The sequence below is a fragment of the Zingiber officinale genome, chromosome 1A (assembly GCF_018446385.1).
Source record: "Zingiber officinale cultivar Zhangliang chromosome 1A, Zo_v1.1, whole genome shotgun sequence".
NCBI lineage: Eukaryota > Viridiplantae > Streptophyta > Magnoliopsida > Zingiberales > Zingiberaceae > Zingiber > Zingiber officinale.
Window position 1 is genome coordinate 187,838,903 of NC_055987.1, and position 24,835 is coordinate 187,863,737.

General features: G+C 40.0%; 1 protein-coding gene across 1 annotated transcript; it reads left to right on the plus strand.

Annotated features, from left to right (window-relative positions):
- Positions 1 to 407: 407 nt before the first annotated feature.
- Positions 408 to 24,465, plus strand: LOC122008314 (homocysteine S-methyltransferase 2-like). Its single transcript, XM_042564018.1, has 6 exons — positions 408 to 488; positions 717 to 864; positions 12,188 to 12,296; positions 12,379 to 12,508; positions 12,786 to 12,881; positions 24,310 to 24,465. The coding sequence occupies exons 1-6, from the start codon at positions 408 to 410 to the stop codon at positions 24,463 to 24,465; spliced, it is 720 nt and encodes a 239-aa protein (XP_042419952.1).
- The last annotated feature ends 370 nt before the right edge of the window (positions 24,466 to 24,835 follow it).

The window sequence follows — 24,835 nt, forward strand, 5'->3', positions numbered from 1 at the left end:
AAAACTCAGGTTCGATCGTCGGATGCTTCCCGCACCAACAATAACTCTACACTACTTTCTATGTCCAAAATTTTAAACAAGATGAAGCACGAAGACATGGTCTATACTTTGCTTCCTTACAAAAGTGATAAAATAGACCTAGACTTGGATCTACCAGCTGAGGTGCAACAACTCCTATCCGACTTTGCTAATTTGATGGCTGAAGACCTTCCTTCGGGACTTTCCTCTAGGAGAGACATTCAACACTAGATTGACCTCGTTTCGAGGTCTATCTTACCTAACTGGCCGACATACCGTGTTAGCCCTAAGGATGCTGAAAAACTAAAACGACAAGTTGTGGAGCTATTGAGACAAGGTTATACTCGTGAAGTATGATCCCTTGTGTAGTCTCTTCCCTACTTACTACCATGAATATTAAGGTTACCGACTTTGGATCTTTCTCAGATATGTATGTTGATGATCCCTCCTTTGGCAAGATATTTCAGAAGGTAACAAATGGACTTCGCAACAACTTTATTTTACACAATGGTTATCTATTTCATGGACTACGATTGTGCATTCCAGACTGTTCCTTAAGGTAGCACATTATCAGTGAATTGCATAACGAAGGACACTTTGGCCGAGACAAGACATTATCCCTTATCTCTTCCGACTTCTATTAGACCAAGTTAACTAGTGACGTAGCTCATTTTGTGGATCATTGCTTTGTTTGTCAGCAATCTAAGGGAACCCTCACCAATTCTGACTTTATTCTAGTTGTGGTGGACCGATTCTCCAAGATGGCTCACTTTGTGGCGTGCAGAAAAACCATAGATACTGTTTGGATTACCACCCTCTTCTTCAAAGAGATTGTACATTTACACGGTATTCCTCAAACTATTACTTCGGATCATGATACTAAATTTGTCAGTCAATTTTGGAAGACTTTATAGGAAAAGCTAGGAACAAAGCTAAACTTCAGCAGCGTCTATCACCCTCAGACAGATGGTCAGACCGAGATAGTGAATCGGAGCTTGGGAAATCTTCTGAAATGTCTCATAGGAACCAGACTGAAGCAATGAGATCTAGTTTTACTTCAAGTAGAATTCACATACAATAGGTTAAAGAACAGGACCACTGGTTTGAGTCCTTTCGAAGTTGTTTATGGACGGAACCCATCTGGGGTACTGGATTTAGTCCCTATTTCACGTCCCGTACAACTAACCCCAAGGCTGAGGAGATGACCGAGCATCTTCGAGTTATTCATGAGTAGGTTAAGCAAACTATTCAAGAAAGTAACACCCAATACAAGATCAGGGCAGATCAACATCGACGTCAGGTTTTTTTGACATTGGTGATATGGTTTGGGCCGTATTAACTCGTGACCGTTTCCCTGTTGGTGAATACAACAAGCTCAAAGATCGAAAGATTAGACCTTGCGAGATACTAGAAAAGATTAATGGCAATGCCTATAGGTTGCAACTTCCTAGCTATTTAAAATATTCTGATGCTTTTAATGTAAAACACCTAAGTCATTGTGCTCTAGAGTCGGATACACCCACCCTAAACTCGAGGACGAGTTCTCTTCAACTCCAGGTAACTGATGCAGGAGAGAATTCAAAATTAGATTTTTTTTAAATAGTTATCCGTTAATTAAGTTTAGTTTATTTTTATATTTAATTTTTGTCCTAAATCATAGGAACTGAGTCTTGATATTTAATTTATTCTAAATCTTTGGGAATAAGTCTAGTTGGTTATTTTTCTATTTAGATTTTTTTTAGGATTTTGAGAGCTATATAAACCTATGCTTAGATGATGTTTGAGGGCAAGTTATTTTGATATTGAATCAATTGGTTTCGCTTAAACGTTATGGCTAAATCTATTTTGTTCTTTATTTCCTGCTCTTATTTTCTCAAGAAGGTTTTTTTTTTTAATTTATCTTGAGCTACTTCTTATTTTGTTATTTCTCTCTTATTTCTTCTTAATCCCTCTGTAACTTTATGCCCCAGAATAATATATATTCTGCTCACCGTCATGACCTCAATTCTATCTTTAACATGTTAATGTAATCATCATGCATAATTTCTCTCACATCTATAAGGCCATAAACTTTCATTCATTTTTTCATGAATATTAATGAAAAAAAAAGATTATATTTTTATGAATATCAATTAGAATATCAATAAAGATAATATATTTTTATCATTTAACATTATTTTCCATTTTAAACTAAGAGATTGTGTAGAGCTGAAAAAGCCCAAACTTCTTGATTAGTAATATATACATTTCAATTGATTTTCGGCTATTATAGTCTCACAATTTTCATCATCAATGATGAAACCATAAATATTAATTGTTAATAGCATTGTTGAAGGGTAAACCTTATTAATTTCAACATTTAAATGTTATGGCTCTAAAGCAGGATGAAAAGCACAATGTGTATGTGTACAAAATATTTAATTCAAAGAAGCTTAACTTGTCTCCCTTAATCTCTTGTCCTAAAAAAACGATAAAAAAAAAAAACTTACCTCCTTACTATTAAAAAATCATGTTTATGATCTTTGAAAAACTTACGGTTAATAGATGCAGATAGGGAGGTGAGTTAGGACATCTCCAATGCAAGGTTTATGAGAAGTTTGTAAAATCAAAAAAGTTGAATAAAAATTCTTAAACCATTATGGAGGTGAGGTTTGAGGTTTGTATTTTAAGAGTAGTAGTGAAAATACAAACCTGTTCTTTTGTGTTAAATTTGATGTAATATGCATGAAGCCATGCAACTCATGTTATGACATGGATCATAAGAAAGCTCATTTAGAGCTTTAACCATTCAAGATATTTCAATGAGCTTTCATATTGTTGATGTGGCATATTGGGATCTTGAAAAAAACTCATTTAGAGTTTTAACCATTGGAGATGCCCTTAAGCATCTTGCATGGCGTACCTTAACTTAGGTAACCTAGACTCCAAGTAATATCTTCTTCACTTGGTCAATATGGGTTCCACATGGTACACCTCTATCTCGGTCAACGAAGATTTGAGTTAGTTAGAATCCCAAAATTATGTTTTGAACAAGTCAGACCAGGGGAAGCTCGATAATACTCATTAAGAGTTCAGTAATACTCATCAAGAGCTCGACAACATTCATAAAGGATTTGGTAGTATTTTAGGCTTTTTGGACAAGTTCGATAAAGTTAAGTCTGAATCATTAGGATGAACCTATTGGACAACTGATAAATGCGGGACGACCGAGTTCAACAAAGGGAGGTGCATCGGTTATGGAATAGATGTTAAGGGCAGGCTCCATCAACAAGCGATGGTTACAGGTGTAGGAAAAGGTGTTAGTTACAAATGAAGGTAAAGCAAAGAGGCGCCGATTACAATAGTTATGAGGGGCTGGAGTTAAACTGTCATCCCTAGAAATGATGCCACAGCCTGAAATAATGAGGTCACATGAATGCAAGGAGGCCACAAAGATAGAAGGAATGCATTTTGTTCTCTTTCTCTATAAATAGGTTAATGGCTCTAATGGAAAAGGTATGCCCAATTCATCATAACATCCCCATTTTGACTGTTGTTCTTCATTCTACTACTTTGTTCTCTTTTTCGAGTCTATCTTGAGTGTTAGAAGGACCACGCTAAGGTGCTCCTTGGTCCACCCTTAACCTTGGATAAATCTTTTTCAAAAAGGAAGGAGGGTGCTCAGCGAGGTGAAGCAAGCACTACAAGAAAAATCAGTAATACTGATGGAAAAAAAAATTCATCGGTATTCATCGACGGAAACTCAATTCCGTCGGTACAATTATAGCTTACTGACGGAAACTAAATTCCGTCAGTGTTTACCGATAGACTCAAAAAAATCCATTGGGAAACACCGACGGATAAATATTCTGTCGGTAAACACTGATGAAAACTAAATTCCATCAGTGTTTACCGACAGAAACTACATTCCTTCGGTAAACCCGATTTTTAGGGCACTCGACCCTTTTCCCTTTCACATGCGCGCTGCACTTCTCCACTACCATCCCGATCTCCGAGCGTCTCCTCTGATCCAGATCTCCGATGATTCGGTACGTCCCCACTTTCTCCCTCTCTATTTCCTGCTCCTCCCGACGTCGGCAGTGATTGGCGACCGACATCGCACTCGCCTGGCGGCTGTGTCGGCTACTAGCACACGGTTGGCGGTTGTGCTGGCCGCCAGCACGCGGCTAGCGGTTGTGCCGGCCGCTACCATTCGGCGCTGTGGCGGGCGCTAACTAGCGATTGGCGATTGTGTCGGTCGCCAGTCCGAGGCTGCGGTAGTCGCTAGCACGCGGCTCGGCAGCTGCCAACACGCGGATGCGGCTGTGGTAGCCGCTAGCATGCGACTGTGACTGCGGTTGCGGCAGCCGCCAGCACGCGGCTAGCAGGTGTTATGGCGCCAATAGCAGCCAGCAACACATGGTTGGCTTCTTTGTCGGCTCCTAGTACATAGGTTGGGCGGCCATCGACTTGTTCCTTTTGAATTTATCTTAGCATGTCATATCTTTTTATTACTTTTCTCTAAATTTTATTTCTTTTACAGTATACTACATTTGCTGCTCTTCTCCGGTTGGACTACACATATTCAGGTATAATTTATATGGTTGAATTTATATATAGGTTAAATTAGTATTTTGATATATAACATGATATATATATGGTGATTTTATTGTTGGTAGATACTACATGTTTAATATATGGAAAAACAATCTAGGTTTGTTTTAATTCACTAAGTTCAATGTTCAATAGAAAGTGAACCTATTATGTTGTTAAATGGAAACTACTCACACTATATTATGTTTGATTATTTTATTTAATGTTAAATTAAATTATACAAGTTTAATAGTATTTTAAATTGTATTGCCATTAGGTGAAAATATCTATGAACAAAGCATGGATGTATAATTGATTAAAACAAGAATTTATTAGAGATGATTTTATTGCTGAAGTAGAACAATTTATGAATTTTGCTAAGAGTCATTCAGAATGTATGAATGGTGTCGAGTTACGGTGTCCGTGCAATCTTAAAAAATGTCAAAATAGAGCTTTCCGTGATGAGGATATCGTGAAAGTACATATATATAGAAATGGTTTTGTGTCAAATTACTACAATTGGTACTGTTACGGAGAGTCTTATTTGTATGAACCAATTGGGCCTTCTGGTGGTTCTTCATCTGGTACAATTTTTACTGCGCTTGAATCATCAACTTATGATATTGGAATGCAATCAATGGTTCACGATGCAATGAATGCTGCAGTTGATTATTCCAATATCAACGAAATACCAACACCTGAATATCACAACTATATGAAATGTTAAAGGCAAGTGAGAGAGAAGTGTGGGAAGGCATTCCCTCTGGTCATTTGTAATTATTAGCTAGTGTAAGGTTATTGGATATGAAAGTAGAACATCATTTTTAGAAAGATGTTATGATGACATATATCAATTGATGTCAGAGTTGCTCCTTGCTGACAACATAATGATTGATAGTTTTTACAGTACAAAGAAATTGGTTAGAGGTTTAGATTTGTCTGTAGAGAAGATTGATTGTTGTATAAACAATTGCATGATCTTTTGGAATGAAGACAGCGAACTGAGTGAATGCAAAATTTGTACTCACCCTCGTTATAAGCATCGTACTCGCATACCAGGGAAGAAGAAGAAAAATATTGCTTGGAAAGTGATGTATTACTTTCTTTTAACTGCTAGACTTCAATGCTTATATGCATCTGGCGCTACAGTTTGTCACATGACGTGACATCATGAACATGAGCATGAAAGAGGAATTATGTGTCATCCTTGTGATACCCCTGCATGGAAACATCTTGATGTTAGAGTGTATACTAAAAGCCTAGGTTTTTGTATAAAACATTCATTTAGAAATAAAGAATTACATTGGTCAATTACCTATATTTATGTTAAGTGTAGTTGTTCAATTAATTTATATTGTAGATAACATGATGTGTGGTGTCACACACAAAAGATAATGTTATCAATTCCTTATAAATCATAAACAGCAGCTCACGACTGAGATGGAAAGGAACAAACCATTGGAATAGTCGTAGTGTAATTAGGTATTAGTTTATCTTGACTGATAAATTACACTAGTACACTCAGAGTGTATTGAGTAAGACCATTTAAGGTAAGTTCTTTTTATACTGACTTAATAAAAGAACATGACCTTAGTTATTATGGAAGTGTGTGCTCTTAATCCTAATATAATAACAAGCACATATTTTTAGTATTTATTCCTTTGACTTATCAAAGGGTGAGATTTGCTCGATAAATCAATAGGCCCGATAAGTTGGGAAATGATATTACTTATAGTGTATGTTGTTGATTATAGAAGGAAACTGTGTCCTAGTAATCTAGGTTGATGATGCCCCTAAGAGGAGTTCATAAGGATTGTCATGTAAAACCCTGCAGGTAGGGATGTAAATGAACCAAACAGTTCGCGAGCTATTCGGAGCTCGATTCGGTAAAAAGATCGTTCGAGTTCATTCATTTATCTTAACGAACCAAGCTCGAGCTCGATTTCGAGCTCGACAGCTTTATCGAGCCGAGCTCGAGCTTAAGGATATTCGGCTAGTGAGCTCGTGAACATGTTCATTTATAGGCTCGTGAGCCAAAAAAATGAGCCTTAAACCGAGCCAAAAAAAACGAGCTCTAAAACGAGCATTAAAATGAGCTTTAAAATGAGCCAAAAAATGAGCTCTAAAACGAGCTCTAAATGAGCTCTAAAACGAGCTCTAAATGAGCCCGAAAAAAAGCCCGAGCTCGCTTAACGAGTTAGGCTCGTTAACTTTGATAATCGAGCCAATAACGAGCCTGTTGGTTGCTACTCGGAAAACCTAGAGGTTCCACTGTACAAAAATTTTGTACAAAGGTCTGAACCTTTTCCTAGCTACCATGTGTTCTTTTAAATTAAATTTTGGATCGCCTGCGGAACTTAACACGTTTGATCCAAAACTTAATCTATTCGTTCTTTTAGGTTTTGACTTGGGTCTCCTGCGGAACTTAACACGTTCGACCCAAATCACCTTAAGTTATTAATTGCACTAAATATTAATTTCCATAATTGGTTCCCAGTACTGACGTGGCGAGGCACATGACCTTCTTGGATATGGGAGCAACCACCACCGACTAGACAAAACCTTTTATAGAAAGGTAATATTTAATTTCCTAAAATAACTTTAGGTTAACCGAAAAGAACAATCAAATCACAAGGAAAAGAAAAAAAAAATACAACATCGAAAAACATATTCGAAATTCTAGAATCGTAAGCCTCTTGTATTTGGTATTATTTTCAAAAATAACTAGTATGATGCGGAAAGAAAAAATGCTAGTTATACCTTCTAGAAAGACCTCTTGATCTTCTACCGTATTCCTCTTCTAACCTCGAACATTGTGTGGGCAACGATCTTCCGAGATGAGAACCACCAAACACCTTCTTCTTCCTTCTAGGTTTCGGCCACCAAAATTCTCCAAGAGAAGTAGAGGTCCGGCCACCACCACCAAGCTCCAAGGGATGCAAGAAACAAAACCTCCTTTCTCTCTTTCTTCTCCTAGCTAGAACCGGCCACCATCAAGAGCTCCAAGAGGGATTGCCGCCGGCCACAAGAAGAAGAGAAGAGAAAGAAGCTAGGGTCGGCCACCAAGGAGGAAAAGAGAGGAGAAGAATAATAGAGTTGTTCACCATGAAGCCTTCTCTACCCCCTCTTTTATAATCCTTGGTATTGGCAAATAAGGAAATTTAATTAAAAACTTCCTTAATTATTTTACCATGAAAAAGAAAATTTTATTTAATTAAAAATAATTTCCTTTTTACAAATACAATGGCCGGCCACACCATTCCACAAATCAAGGAAATTTTAATTCACACAAGAATTAAAACTTCCTAATTTGCTTTCGGAAATTTATAAAAATTTCTCAAATAATTTTTCCCTTCATGGTGGTTAATAAAAAGGAAATTAAAATATTTCTTTTAAACATGTGGATAAAAAGAAAGTTATCTCTAAAAATTAAAATATCTTTTAATCTACAAATAAGGAAAGATATCAAATCTTTTCTTAATCTTTTGTAGAAACTTATAAAAGAGAATATTTAATTTTAAACTCTCTTTTAAATCATGAACATGATTAAAATTGAAAGTTTTCTTAAAATTTAAAATCCTCCTTTAATCAACAAATAAGGAAAGATTTCAAATTTTAAACTCTCTTTTAAACATGTAGATGATTTACAAATAAGGAAAGTTTTTACCAAAAATTAAAACCATCCTTTTAATCTACAAATAAGGAAAGAGATTAATCTCTTCTCTTAATCTTTTGTAGAAAGTTATAAAAGGAAATTTTTAATTTTTAAACTCTCTTTTAAAATCATGATATCCACATAAGAAATAATTTTAATAAAAATCCTTTTTAATATTCTAGTGGCCGGCCACCTAAGCTTGGAACCCAAGCTTTGGCCGGCCACCTACATGGCTCATCCACTTGGACTTGGCCGGCCCTAGCTTGGGTTCCAAGCTAGCTTGGCCGGTCCCATTGGATGGGTAAGAAGGTGGGTATGCGGTGGATATAAATCTCTATATACTAGAGGCTACGATAGGGACCGAGAGGAGGAATTGGTTTTGGTCTCCCGATGAAATTAAGCTTCCCGTGTTCGCCCCGAACACACAACTTAATTCCATCAATAATAATTCATTCCACTAAAGAACTATTATTGAACTACCGCACCAATCCCAAATTACATTTTGGGCTCCTTCTTATCATGAGTGTGTTAGTCTCCCTGTGTTTAAGATATCGAATGTCCACTAATTAAGTGAGTTACTGACAACTCATTTAATTAATATCTTAGTCCAAGAGTAGTACCACTCAACCTTATCATCATGTCGGACTAGGTCCACCTACAGGGTTTAACATGACAATCCTTATGAGCTCCTCTTGAGGACATTATCAACCTAGTATCTCTAGGACACAGTTTCCTTCTATAATCAACAACACACACTATAAGTGATACCATTTCCCAACTTATCGGGCTTATTGATTCATCGAACTAAATCTCACCCATTGATAAATTAAAGAAATAAATATCAAATATATGTGCCTGTTATTATATTAGGATTAAGAGCACACACTTCCATAATAACTGAAGTCTTTGTTTCTTTATAAAATCAGTATAAAAGAAACGACCTCAAATGGTCCTACTCAATACACTCTAAGTGTACTAGTGTAATTATACAGTCAAGATAAACTGATACCTAATTACACTACGACCTTCTAATGGTTTGTTCCTTTCCATTTTGGTCGTGAGCTACTGTTTATAATTTATAAGGTACTGATAACATGATCCTCTGTGTGTGACACCACACACCATGTTATCTACAATATAAATTAATTGAACAACTACATTTATCATAAATGTAGACATTTGACCAATGTGATTCTTATTACTAGATAAATGTTTATACCAAAAGCTAGGCTTTTAGTATACACCCTAACAGAGCCGAGCTCGAACTGTTCGCGAGCTTGATAATTCTAAAACGAGCCGAGCTCAAGCCTTGTGATAAAAGCTCGATTCAAGCTCGAACCGAGCTCGAGCCCGAATATAACTTAAACGAGCCGAGCTCGAGCCGAATACTGTTTAGCTCGGTTCGGCTCGTTTACATCCCTACCTACAGGTGGACTTAGTCCGACACGACAATAATATTGAGTGGTACTACTCTTGGACTAAGATATTAATTAAAGTGAGTTGTCAGTAGCTCAATTAATTAGTGGGCATCCGACATCTTAAACACAGGGAGATTAATACACTCATGATAAGAAGGAGCCCAAAATGTAATTTGGAATTGATGCGGTAGTTCAATAATAATTCTTTAGTGGAATGAATTATTATTGATGAAATTAAGTTGGGTGTTCGGAGCGAACACGGGAAGCTTAATTTCATCGGGAGACCAAAACCAATTCCTCCTCTCGGTCCCTATCATAGCCTCTTATTTATAAAGTATTATACCCACCTATACTCACCTTTATACCCATCCTAAGGTGGTCGGCCAAGTAAGCTTGGAACCTAAGTTTGGGTCGGCCAAGCAAATAGGATGAGCCAAGTTGTGTGGCCATCCCTAGCTTGAATCCAAGCTTGCACTACAAGAAAATGTTCATTCAACAACACTCAAACGACAACGGTTTTATGCTAAACTGTTGTCTTTTTACCTTTTAACAACGGTTTTAATAAAAACTGTTGTCTTTTAGTAGTTTTTTTTCTTACGACAACGGTTTTTAAAAACCGTTGTCTATTTATGTTTTTTTGGGTCTACGACAACAGTTTTTAAATGCTATGACAACAGTTTTTGAAAATTGTTGTCTATGTGCGTTTTTTTTAGGATTATGACAACGGTTTTTGAAAATCGTTGTCTATTAAGTGTTGTTGAATACCCTTATTTTTTTTCCTTCGCCGTTTTTTTCCTTCGTCATTTTTTACCGCCGCGTTTTTTCTTTCCCTCTCCTCGAAATTTTTTGCCGTCGCATTCCCCCCTTTACCTTCTCGATCCCTAAGGATTTTCGTCCAACCTATGATCTCTTCACCTACTTCACGTTTTTTTTTCCTCCTTCCTCTCCAAGCCCTAAACCTGTTGCCCCTTCTCCTTTTTTTTTCCTCGTGCTCGTCGTCCCCCTCATCATCGAGATGGACTGAGAGCAGCAGATCAACGATCTGGAGATGCAGCAGTCCGCCCTCCTCGGTGCCCCCCCCCGGCGACCCTGCCTTCCTAAAAGGGCACGCCTGAGACAGAAGCGATCCAACCCCATGCTTCGTTTGGCTTTAAGGTAGTCGGATTTTGTTTGATGAGCCACAAATACTTCAGTTTTCTTTCATGTTGATTTGAATCATGTTCTGGATTTCATGGAGGGTGATCCCATTTGGTTGTTTTCAGTGACTCCTTCTGATGAACGTAGATTTAGGGTAAAAGATAGATGAATTTTGATGCTATCCTCCGATTGCCTAAACAATTGATCTTGATTGCTGATCTGTTAATAATTAGCATTTGGGCGTCCTGTATTGTGCGGATGTGAGTATACTGTTAGATGAATTCTTTGCTCATCAAGAATAGAAGTGTTATTATTAACAGATATGCAATCTGCTAGTTTATCTTGCCCTTTTTGTGATTAACTTGCACTTTTGTACCATCATTCTTCTTCCATTACAGTTTTTATGACTTAAAAAACTGTCTTTGTTTTCAGATAGTGATGGATGCTGGATATTTTTTTCGGTTCATCTCGATGATGAGGGGGACGACGAGCACGTAAACAAAATAGACCTGTATCCTTTTCTTCACTCGATTCTTTCATTTTGATGCTTCACGCAAGTTTGAGCTAACGCTTGAGTCAATATAGGTTAAGAACAGGTGGGCCGGCAAGACAATTGTGAATCTCTTTGCGGAGGAGTTCAAAGGCGCCCTTATGACTATTATGTATTTTACAAAAAAATGTTTTTTTTGTCTTCTTGTTCTTATACATGCGGTGGATTTCTGATGATGACAAGCAGAATGAGTTTCCTTCTCTTTTTTGACTATTAGTTAGGGTTCGTGACTAAATTTTGTGAAGCCCTATCAGTGTTGTTGATGAGGAAGCGTTTGTTCTTCTATTGCTATAAATTATGATTTTTCATGGTGAGGTGTGAACCTTGCTTACTTTGGATAGGTAAATGCTGTGAAGTGTGGAAGGATCCAAGTGGAGGATAAGGGTCAACACGTTATATATTGTGCAGTCGTCTCAAAAGATTAGCCACTTTCTTCATAGGTATGCTTGTTTGGTATTGTTCTGGTTGCATTATGCTCTTTCTTTGAAAAGAGGAAGATTTTGTTACTTCTTTGTACTGTCTGTTTTCTTCATTTATATTGATCTAGAGCTAAGCTGACATCTACTTTGTCAGAATCATAACTTGCGCGTTCTTGCTGACAACTCTTACTCCCCCCAAGCATTTTAAGCGGGAGGGCAAAGAGACAGGTCGTTGCTTTTCGGAACAGTGCCACTACCTCTGTAGTGTATTTTGTAGTATCTTGGGTTTTTTAGGATCGTTTCATTATGCTTCTATAATTTATAAATATGCTATAGCGAGTTGTGAATTTTATAGAACCTCGAAGGCTACGGTAAAAATCGTGCCCCCTCCTCCTGCTATTGGTTACTGCATCAATAGGAAGCTATGGATTCAGTGAGGGCGCAATCAACCTGAAGCAGCGTCCTGTGTTGGTTGCTGCATCAATAGGAAGCTATGGAGCATATCTAGCAGATGGTTTTGAGTACAGGTGCATCTTGTTAATGCTGCTCGGGACTACAGTATGATATGGAGGTCTTCATTAGATGATCATGTGATTGTTCTGTTTGTAGTGGAAACTATGGCCAAGAAATTACTGTGGAAATCGTCAAAGATTTTCACAGGAGAAGGCTTGAGGTTCTTTCTGAAGCTGGAGCTGATATAATTGCTTTTGAAACAATTCCAAATAAACTTGAAGCTCAAGTACCTTTTGATGTATTTGTAGAGCTAAGCAATGGTTCCTGCTCTTCCTTCGTTGCACATTTAGGTACTTGGGGTACTCAATACCAAAGAGTAAAATGGCACAAATAGTTGAGGCTTTGGATAGGATTTAGCTAAAACAGAAATTCAGAACAGAGTTTGTTACAAGAATCTACTGCAAATATTAAGAAGCTTGATTTTAGTGGAACCCTAGACTTGAGATTCCTATTTTGCTCAAGATGTTCCTTTTAGTGGATCCTAATTATGACTTCTTTTATAGGCATATGTTGAACTTCTTTTGGAGTGTGACACAAAAATTCCAGCTTGGTTTTCTTTCACTTCGAAGGATGGGATCAATGTTGTTAGTGGAGATTCTATGGCTTGTTGGGATCTTAGATGGCTAGAGGGGGGGTGAATAGCCTCTTTAAAAACTTAAGCAGAGAGTTCTACACAGAAACTAGTTAGCGCAGCGGAATAAGCAAACTAAAACAAAACGAAAACCAGCACACAAACACTGATACACAGATTTACGAGGTTCGGGGATAACTTGCCCCTACTCCTCGGCGTGTCCATAAGGTGGACGACTCCTTGATCTTCGGTAGATCGCACCCCGGAAGAATTCCGGCTAAAGATCCTCCTTCTAGGTGGAGTAACCTTCCCACAAAGTCTCAAGAAATATCTAAGTTAAAGCACAAGACTTACAGAAGCTCGGTGGCAGAGAAGAATGAAAAATGCTTACAACCACGCGAGGATCAGTGAAGGAAAACAGAGATCGCAGTTCACCCGAGAGCTCAAGAAGTTTTCACACCCAACAGACTTTTCTTTCAGCTTTCTTGTTGTTGTGTTCTTCTTTCCTCTCGCTGTTTTTACTGCTTCTGAAGCCCTGTTCCCGATCATGGTCAGACTGCACGAATCAGTGCTGCAGCCAATCCCTCTTTCTCCTTACCTGGTTCTCTGAACTCACACCAATGCAATCACAGTCATCACTGGCGTCTCTGGATACGAACCAATAAGTAGAGGTCAAACTGAGCGCAGCCCAATCGCAATCAGATTCGCCAGTGAACGTTGATGCCTCAAATGCATGTTGCAGCAAATCACAGTGAAAAGAGCACTTGTCTTCTTCTCTTAATGAAGCTTAATTTGAATTCAACCATGAGAGTGTGACCTGCGACCTGCAAGCTAAAAAGACTCACAGCAGATGGTTAAAAATAGACGGGTGAAAACAAATACGGCAAGGAGAAAAAGTGCATGCAGAACAATCAATACCGTGGGTCGGTCAGCAGACCGATCCACGCTTTCTGGATCATCACTGATCGGTCTGGCGACCGATCAGGAACTAATCTGATCGGTCTCCAGACCGATCATATGTCGCTGCGCACAGCTTCTGATCGGTCTGCGGACCAATCAGGCACTAATCTGATCGGTCCCGAGACCGATCAGATGTCGCTCTTCCCAAGGGTTACAGCCTCCTGATCGGTCTCCAGACCGATCAGTAAAATCACAGTAGACTATTGATCGATTTCTGATCGGTCTGCAGACCGATCAGTAATCGCTCAGTGCCGACCGATCAGGTGTCCAAGGTTTCACTGGATCGGTCTGCCGACCGATCCAGCTTCTTGACTCAGTCCGGGTCGAGCCCTCTCTGACCTAGTCCGGAGAAACGAGCTCCCTAGCCCTCTCCGACTTCATCTGGTCCTAGAGAACGAGCTACCGAGCCCTCTCTGACTTCGCATGCCAAGTTTCCTTCTTGGACTTTTCAACACCAGATGTCCGATCACCCTTGATCCATCTGGATTTTCCCTTGCCTGGCTTCACTCACCAGGACTTGCACCTAGCTCCACTCACTAGGGTTTTCACCTGGATTCACTCACCAGGATTTCCAATCTGTCTGGCTTCACTCACCAGGACTTTCCAACTGCCTAACATTCCAGTTAGGACTTTCTCAATCAGGTCAACCTAGTCAACCTAGTTTAGTAATTAATCTGAGTTAAATATTTGATACAAACTTAAATCAGTGTCAACAGCAAAACAACATCCAGGTCAGACTGTATCAACAATCTCCCCCTTTTTGTTGTTTGACAACACGATTTAAGTTTAGATCAGAAATGCTCATATACCCATAATTTTAGGGAAATCAGGATCCTCCCCCTAAGACGGATATACCTTAGTTATCTTCTCCCCCTTTTTCATATTGACTTGATGAAGTCAATTCATCACTTAACTTAGTCGAATAGGTGCGAATTGGGTAAGAGGATTCAAAAAGACTCAAAGTCATCCTCTCCCCTTAAATCAACCTTTCATTCATTACTAAACTTAGTTATCTTCTCCCCCTTTGTCAAACACCGAAAAGGAGCGAACAAGGTAAGATAACTTAAAGAGCTCCCCCTTAATCCATACTGTCCTCTGCTTAATCCCCCTAGAGTTCCTTCTAAGTGTATTTTAGGACAGTAAATGAATAAAGAAATAAAAGACATATGAAGAGTATAGTAACAACCAAGAAAAGAACAGCAAATATATAAAGAAGAATGAGTAGCGTAACAGGAAGTAGCATACAACCAGGTCAGACATAAGTATCTAGCAACCATAATCCAAAACATACAATCAATATGATATCATAGAACAGTGTGTCTCAGTCAGCCTCCTCATCATGAGGAGCATCAGCAATATCAGCGGGAGGAAAGGATCCCTGAGGTGGCAAGCCGATGCTCGAAGATGGATAGCCCGGGAAATCCTGCGGAGGTGGATATCTGGCCATCCAGTCCATAATCATCTGATGGGTCACCAGCTGCTGACTGCGCAAATCATCGTAGCGCTGGTCAATCCGGACGCGTAGCCCATCGAACTCAGCAGCCATCATCTCCTCGTGGCGATCAAATCGGCTCTCCAACTCAGCAATCTGCCAGCGCAGATCTGGATCCGCCTCGCCATATGCAGCAGCAGCAGCAACCTGTCGTCAAGGTAACTCACCTAGTGCCCTCCCATCCTTCCACCTAACCGCCCCAGCCTGTCCTAAGATTCCAGAGTTGGAAAATGCACGTTTCCCAAGTCGACAATCCTGCCTAACCATCTTTACTATCCTCCCCCTAGAGACGTCAATACCCAGGGTCTCAAGCCAATCAGTGATTACATGCCCATAAGGCATATAGATGGTGTAACCGCTTGGCTCGCTATGGGATATGATAGAATTATAGACACTTGACATGATATCAAAGTCAAGACGCCTACGCAACCCATAAAGCATCAGACAATGATACGGTCGAATCTCTGCCAATGGTTTAGAAGTAATAGGTAGAAGACAGTTTGTGACAATTTTGAAAAGAATGTAATCAGTAGCAGAAAGGCCAAGGGCTGCAAATGTAGGAAAATCGACATCTAACTCATCTAATCCATCCGGTCTCGGATGTCCAAAGAAGTACTCATAAATCGAGTCAGATGAGACATCAAGAGGATGAGGCACGGGTTCAGGCAAAGCAGGATAGAATGAGAACATCGTCCCCGAACACATACGAAAGCCTAAATAACCAAAGAAAGCAATTAAGCTGAAATCAACGGTTTGCTTAGCCACTCTTGATCTATAACTACCATCAATAGTCTGATGAAGGTTGTTATATAATTCAGAAACTAGGTCAAGGTTGATATCCCTCTCTAAATATACCAAGGAATCAAGTTTATAGTAGGCTATGGTCTCCGTAATCGCTGGACAAAACTCATTCATGTATTTTTTATCGACTGATCTACATGGGAGCAACTTGAAGGTCCTTTCCTTAAAGGATTGTTCAAACTGTTGGTTGGGAAATCTTCCCGAACTGGACGGTTGAGGTCGGGAGGTTTCTTTGGACTTGGATTTATCTTTGGACTTGGAAGTACCCTCACCTACTGGTTTCTTCCTAAGGGGTTAGGAACATGACACAGATGAAGCAAAGGAGCACAACCCGAGCACCACCCCAAATCACTGAATCAATGAGAAATGAAACAAATGAAGTACTAACGAGAAATAGAGCTGATGAAGTTACCTTGGAGCCATTTCTCTGGTTTTCGGAGAAAAAAAGAAATGCTGAGGCAGGAGGGAGTCGTCTAGGGTTCGGCGATCAAGGGGAAGAAGAAACGGGGGAAAAGAGAGTTGGCTAGGGCTTCGTAGGTAATGGGAAAGGAGGGAGCCGGGAGGAGTTAAAGACAGGGATCGATCTATTCCCTGATCGGACGGCTGTTCGATCAGGAGAAATCCTGAACGATCAGATTCACCCGAGTGAATCGGCGACACCTGATCGGTCAGTGGACCGATCAGGGATCATCCTGATCGGTGCCCGGACCGATCAGGGGGCTTTCTTCGTGCGTTGATCGGTCACTGGACCGATCAGATACCAAACAGAGAGTTTGGCTTCGTTCTGGATCGGTCGACAGACCGATCCAGACTTTCCTGATCGGTCTGTGGACCGATCAGTGTCTGATGACCCGATTTCAGTAATTTCAGTAACTGAAATACTGAGCCATGAAGTCTGAAGAATCCGGAACTCAAAAATTCATAACTTCCCTAAGACATACCCTAGAACTTAGGAATCACCAAACACTAATATATTCGAAATATGATTTCTTATGGCCTGAACTTGTTCATAATCCAAAAGTTTCAGACTCTTATCAAACAAAACCTCACACTAACTCCAACCATATGGAGTTCTGTCTTCTTGGTCCTTAGAAGTTCAAAACATATTTTTGCTAAACTCATCTCTATGATCAGGTTCAAATTTGTCAAAATATAAACAACTTGTCCTAATTTTTCAATCAAGGCATGAAAGCTGAAATTTTTGATCCTTGTTATGTTTAGTTTCAAGTTTGTCAAAATATATCCAAGTTGCTATTATTTCCTTTAACAACCTATCGTTTTATCAATCAAAGTCATGAAATGAACCAAACAACAATACCAATCAACACATCAACCATCAACCATAATTAGATAATTTCTAGGCAAAAGTCCAACCAAGATTCCTTGGTTGGAATATATGAGTAAGATCTAGGAACCAATTACACATGAATTATGTAATAGTGTTCCTCATACTCAATTAATGTCTCTTCAACCAAATTATTCAAGAGATGCATGATACATTTTGAATAATTTGGTTGTTCCTAGCATCTCACCCCATTTCTAGCAAACAAAAATATTTTGTTAAACCTTATAGTTTGTGTGAGATGTTCCCAAGTTGCCCAAATTATTGTCCCAATTACTCTTGTCATTTTAATAGTCCTTATTGATCATGGTGAAGTTCTAATGACCTAAGGAGCCAAACACATTCCCAACTCCCTCCTTAAATGACTAAATTCATTCTCCGGAAGGGGTTTGGTGAAAATATCAGCTAGGTTTGACTTTGACTCAACATATGTGAGTGCAATGTCTCCCCTAGCTACGTGATCTCTTATGAAGTGATGACGCACTTCAATGTGTTTGGTCCTCGAATGATGGACTGGATTTTTAGTTAGGTTGATCGTGCTAATGTTGTCACATAGCACTTGTACACCCTTATAAGAAAGTCCATAATCCTCTAGGGTGTGTATCATCCACAACAACTGTGATACACTCTCTCCCATGGCAATATATTCGGCCTCGGTCGTGGAGAGAGCAACACAATGTTGCTTCCGACTTGACCAACTAACTAAAGATGAACCTAAGAATTGGCAACCCCCACTAGTGCTTTTCCGATCCAATTTGCACCCAGCATAATCGGAATCGGTATAGCCTATCAAGTCAAAAGACTCTGTACGAGGGTACCATAGACCTACTCGAATTGTGCCCTTAAGGTATCTCAATATTCTCTTAACTGCAATTAAATGAGATTCCTTGGCACAGACTTGATATCTAGCGCACATGCCCACAGCAAAAAGTATGTCTGGTCGACTAGCTGTGAGATATAGAAGACTACCAATCATGCTTCTATATTGCGTTAGATCAATTGATTTTCCACTCTCATCATTGTCAAGGCGAGTGTTTGTCGCCATTGGAGTGGACACTTCCTTAGAGTCACTCATATTGAATTTTCTAAGCATCTCTTGAGTGTATTTTGTCTGATGGACATAAATTCCATCTCGAGTTTGTTTGATTTCAAGTCCGAGGAAGAATGTCAACTCTCCTACTAGACTCATTTCAAACTCACTTTCCATGTGAGAAATGAATTCATTCAAATAGCCCTTGTTATTTGAGCCATAAATTATGTCATCGACATATACTTGGGCTACAAAAATGTTTTCACCATCTCTACGTAGAAATAGTGTTGGGTCTATTTGACCTCTTACAAATCCCTTCTCTAGTAAATAAGTTGACAGCCTTTCGTACCAAGCTCGAGGTGCTTGTTTAAGCCCATAAAGAGCTTTCTTGAGCTTGTACACGTGGTTTGGAACTTCGGTATTCACAAACCCCGATGGTTGTTCAACATAGACCTCTTCTTTGATGAATCCGTTTAAGAAGGTTGATTTAACGTCCATTTGATAGAGCTTGAAACCTCTATGTGCAACAAAAGCTAGCATCAAACGAATGGACTCTAATCGAGCCACGGGAGCATAAGTCTCATCATAATCGAGACCTTCGACTTGACTATAGCCCTTGGCTACAAGTCTTGCCTTGTTTCTTACAACTTCTCCCTTTTGATTTAACTTATTTTTGAAGACCCATTTAGTTCCAACAATGGTGGTCTTCTTAGGTCTAGGAACTAAGTCCCACACTTGGCTCCTTTCAAATTGACCTAACTCATCTTGCATAGCTAAGATCCAATCAGGATCGTGCAATGCCTCATCAACTATTTTTGGTTCAATCTCTGAAATCAATGCGACTTCATTAGACTCATTTCTAAAGAATGACCTAGTCCTAACCCCTTGTTGGATATCTCCCACAATTTGGTCTTGGGGATGACTAGTGGCTAACCTAGACTGCCTTGGTGTTGGCGGTGCCTCATGAGTGGTCTCACTCGGCACAGGCAAGGACTCAATATCAGGCAAAGGATCAGATTGAGTTCTTTGTTGCCTTTGCTCATCAACATCAGAGTCAACTTCGACTCGTTCTTCATTTTGATCATTCAAACTTAGATTTCTAAGTTCAAATTGAATTTCTCCTACATTCCTTGGTTGATCATTTAAGTTAGGGATTTCTTCAAAAGTTACATCAGAGGACTCTTCAATCAATTTAGTCCTATTGTTGTAGACTCGATAGGCTTTGCTGGTAAGAGAGTACCCGACCAGTATCCCTTGATCAGCCTTAGCCGTGAACTTCCCAAGATGATCCTTGGTGTTCAAGATAAACACCTTACAACCAAACACCCTAAGATGTTTAATTGTAGGTGGTTTCCCAAACCAAAGTTCATGGGGAGTCTTTCCTAAAAACCTATGTATTAAAACTCGATTTTGCACATAGCAAGCTGTATTCACAGCTTCAGCCCATAAGTAGCTCGGTAGTGAGTACTCATTGAGCATGCTTCGTGCAGCCTCTTGTAAGACTCGGTTCTTTCTCTCCACAACCCCATTTTGCTGTGGGGTCCTTGGAGTAGAGAACTCATGCCTATATCCCTTCTCTTGACAAAACTCTAAAAACCTATGATTTTGAAATTCCCCACCATGATCACTTCTAATGGTTTTAATTGTTGTCGATTTTTCATTTTCAGTTCTTCTACAAAAGGAAATAAAAATATCTATAGTTTGGTCCTTATGTTTCAAAAAGAAAGTCCATGTGTATCTAGTAAAATCATCAACGATTACCAAGCAATATCTACTTCCATTCAATGATATTACACTACTACAATCAAATAGGTCCATGTGCAATAAATCTAAAGCAGTAGATGTACTTACAGTGCTTTTACCTTTATGAACAACTTTTGTTTGCTTACCCTTTTGACATGCATCACATAGTTTGGTCTTGTGGTACTTGATGCTGGGTAAGTCTCGCACTAATCCTTGGTTGGCCAACTTCCGGATGTTCTTCATGTTTACATGTGCCAACCTTCTATGCCATAGCCAAGACTCTTCTTCTTTCGACATGAAACACTTAATCAAAGCATTAGTAGCACTTTTAAACGATACTTGATAAATATTATCAACCCTTGTGCCTACTAGTACTGTGTCAAGTGTGTCAATGTGTTTAACCAAACATTGACTTGAATGAAATTTAATTGTGTAACTCGTATCACACAATTGACTGACACTTAGGAGATTAAAAGTCATCCCCTTGACTAGAAGGACATTCTTGATATGGAAACATTCGGATATATGAATGTCTCCAACTCCTACAACCTTAAGGCTACCATTATTACCAAAAGACACATTACCTCTACTTTTGTTTTGAATGGTTGTAAATAGTGATTTGTCCCCAGTCATGTGCTTGGAGCATCCACTATCAACAAACCAAGTTGATAGATGCTCCCCCTCGACCAATGCCTACAAGACACGGAAGATAGAGGTTTTAGGTACCCAAATCTTGGGACCTAATGCTTCTACAACGAAAGACCTAGGAATCCATGCCTTGGTCATACCTTTCCTAGTTCCATGAGCCCTAGAAACATGTGATCTACTATTTTGAGTTCTAGACATTAGAGAAATGAAACTCGACTCCTTGGGTTGATACCCTAGCCCGGCCTTGTTGTAGACTGCCCTTTGGGCATTTAGAATCATGTCTAGAGTCTTAGAGCTAGTTGAGAACTTCTCAAGCATTTTCTTGAGTTTCTCAACCTCACCCTTTAATGCCTTGTTCTCATCCTCAAGGACTTCTAGATGTAGGTCATCGACCTCATCTTCCCTAAGGGTCCTTAAGGTTTTTACTTCTTCTTTTAACAATTTATTTTTTGTTTTTGACTTTTTAAGCAATGTAGATAAGTGAGTGATAGTCTTATAACACTTTTCTATATGAGAAGAGGTTACCTCTTCATCATCCGACGATGATGAAGCCGCGGTCGAAGCGTCGCTCGAATCTCCCTCACTTCCGGAGTCCGAAACCTCCCTTGCCATGAGTGCTAATTGTCGTGTGCTCTTTTCCATCTTCTCTTCTTCCTCCGATGAGCTTGATGAGGACTCATCCCAAGTGGCCTTGAGAGCCTTCTTCTTCTTGGCTCTTTCCTCCTTCTTTTTGGCTCGTTCCTCCTTCCTCTTTAATTTCGGACACTCGCTCCGAATGTGTCCTTTCTTGCTACACTCATAACATATAACATTAGATTTATCAAAATTTTGATCATTTGTTTTACCTTTTCCTTTGTATCTTCGGCTTCTTCTCATAATCCTTCTTACGAAGTTCGCCATCTCACTTGATGATGATCCACTTTCATCATCGGATTCGGAGGAAGAGGTGGATGAGGAAATCTCCTTTTCCTTCTTCTTTTCCTTCTTCCTTCTTCCATCCTTGCTCTTTGGTCCTGCAAATAAAGAAATACCCTTCTCTTTTTGACCTTTGTTAGCAAGCTCATGAAGTTCCATCTCACAGAAAAATTCATCTAGTTTAACAATGGAAAGATCCTTGGATACCTTGTAGGCATCTACCATAGATGACCACAAGGCATTCCTAGGAAAAGATTTAAGAGCGTACCTTACTAGATCGTGATTCTCCACTCGTTCGTCCACATAGTGTAGACCGTTGATGATCTCCTTGAATCTCCCATGAAGTTCACTTACCGTTTCATTGTCCTTCATGGTTAGATTTTGGAGTTGATTCAAGAATAGGTCCCTCTTGGCAATCCGAGAATCTCGAGTTCCCTCTTGGAGCTCGATGAGTTTGTTCCATAGGTCTCTTGCACTCGAGAACGGACCTACCTTGACGAGTTGGTCCTTGGCGATTCCACATTGCAAGGTGACCATAGCCTTGGCATCGGCTTGTGCTTTGCGGAGTTGTTCGGTAGACCACCTTGACGAATCGAGTTCCTTACCTTCTTCATCCTTTGGTGGTGTGAAGCCTTCCTTGACTGAGAACCACATGGCAATGTCGGTCTTGAGGTAATACTCCATGCGGCCCTTCCAATATTGAAAATCTGCTCCTTCAAAGTAGGGTGGTCGATTTGTGCTAAAGCCTTCCTTCATAGTCATCCTTGTTTGCTCTTTTGGGTGTTAATCCGAATCAAAGAGCCCCTTGCTCTGATACCACTTGTTGGGATCTTAGATGGCTAGAGGGGGGGGTGAATAGCCTCTTTAAAAACTTAAGCAGAGAGTTCTACACAGAAACTAGTTAGCGCAGCGGAATAAGCAAACTAAAACAAAACGAAAACCAGCACACAAACACTGATACACAGATTTACGAGGTTCAGGGATAACTTTCCCCTACTTCTCGGCGTGTCCGTAAGGTGGACGACTCCTTGATCTTCGGTAGATCGCACCCCGGAAGAATTCCGGCTAAAGATCCTCCTTCTAGGTGGAGTAACCTTCCCACAAAGTCTCAAGAAATATCTAAGTTAAAGCACAAGACTTACAGAAGCTCGGTGGCAGAGAAGAATGAAAAATGCTTACAACCACGCGAGGATCAGTGAAGGAAAACAGAGATCGCAGTTCACCCGAGAGCTCAAGAAGTTTTCACACCCAACAGACTTTTCTTTCAGCTTTCTTGTTGTTGTGTTCTTCTTTCCTCTCGCTGTTTTTACTGCTTCTGAAGCCCTGTTCCCGATCATGGTCAGACTGCACGAATCAGTGCTGCAGCCAATCCCTCTTTCTCCTTACCTGGTTCTCTGAACTCACACCAATGAAATCACAGTCATCACTGGCATCTCTGGATACGAACCAATAAGTAGAGGTCAAACTGAGCGCAGCCCAATCGCAATCAGATTCGCCAGTGAACGTTGATGCCTCAAATGCATCTGTTGCAGCAAATCACAGTGAAAAGAGCACTTGTCTTCTTCTCTTAATGAAGCTTAATTTGAATTCAACCATGAGAGTGTGACCTGCGACCTGCAAGCTAAAAAGACTCACAGCAAATGGTTAAAAACAGACGGGTGAAAACAAATACGGCAAGGAGAAAAAGTGCATGCAGAACAATCAATACCGTGGGTCGGTCAGCAGACCGATCCACGCTTTCTGGATCATCGCTGATCGGTCTGGCGACCGATCAGGAACTAATCTGATCGGTCTCCAGACCGATCAGATGTCGCTGCGCACAGCTTCTGATCGGTCTGCGGACCGATCAGGCACTAATCTGATCGGTCCCGAGACCGATCAGATGTCGCTCTTCCCAGCGCTGTAAGCCCTCCTGATCGGTCTCCAGACCGATCAGTAAAATCACAGTAGGCTACTGATCGATTTCTGATCGGTCTGCAGACCGATCAGTAATCGATCAGTAGCCACTGATCGATTCCTGATCGGTCGTCAGACCGATCAGGTGTCCAAGGTTTCACTGGATCGGTCTGCCGACCGATCCAGCTTCTTGACTCAGTCCGGGTCGAGCCCTCTCTGACCTAGTCCGGAGAAACGAGCTCCCTAGCCCTCTCCGACTTCATCTGGTCCTAGAGAACGAGCTACCGAGCCCTCTCTGACTTCGCATGCCAAGTTTCCTTCTTGGACTTTTCAACACCAGATGTCCGATCACCCTTGATCCATCTGGATTTTCCCTTGCCTGGCTTCACTCACCAGGACTTGCACCTAGCTTCACTCACTAGGGTTTTCACCTGGCTTCACTCACCAGGATTTCCAATCTGCCTGGCTTCACTCACCAGGACTTTCCAACTGCCTAACATCCCAGTTAGGACTTTCTCAATCAGGTCAACCTAGTCAACCTAGATTAGTAATTAATCTGAGTTAAATATCTGATACAAACTTAAATCAGTGTCAACAATAAAACAACATCCAGATCAGACTGTATCAACATGGCTGAATGTGTTTCTCTGGCTGATTCATGCAACAAAGTCGTTGCTATTGGAATCAACTGCACTGCACCTAGATTCATCCACAATTTAATTCTCTCTATTAAGAAGGTAATACCTATTGTACAGTCATTCTTTTTCTCTTTTTGTTTGGAATGAAGCTTAATGCTCAATTCAGAAGGAATCCATCATTGATACAAAATTTGACAACTTATTGATCTTAGTTAGTATTTCAGTCTTGTGACTTCATATTCTGTATTCCTTGTGACTTCATATTCTTGTGACTTCATATTTTAGTATTTATTTCTTGATTGACCATAAGTTATGATGTAGGTTATTGAGGATATGTCTATACAAAGTCAATGTACCTGCTCTAGCAATGGAAGAGGTAAAAATATCTTTTGGAGTTGTCTTTTAGTTTATGGTAAAAACAGTTTCGAGTCACTGAAATACAATGGTTTTGCAGGTTGCTCCATTGGCCGTCTCAGATGCGGCTATGCTTGCCCCTGAGGAGATTTTTCATGGAAAA

Excerpts from the sequence above, each read along its gene's own strand:
- LOC122008314 (XM_042564018.1), top strand. The coding sequence starts at position 408 with ATGAATATTAAGGTTACCGACTTTGGATCTTTCTCAGATATGTATGTT. Across the intron at positions 12,297-12,378 it reads GCAGATGGTTTTGAGTACAG|TGGAAACTATGGCCAAGAAA; the intron begins GTGCATCTTGTT and ends TTCTGTTTGTAG. Across the intron at positions 12,509-12,785 it reads CAAATAAACTTGAAGCTCAA|GCATATGTTGAACTTCTTTT; the intron begins GTACCTTTTGAT and ends CTTCTTTTATAG.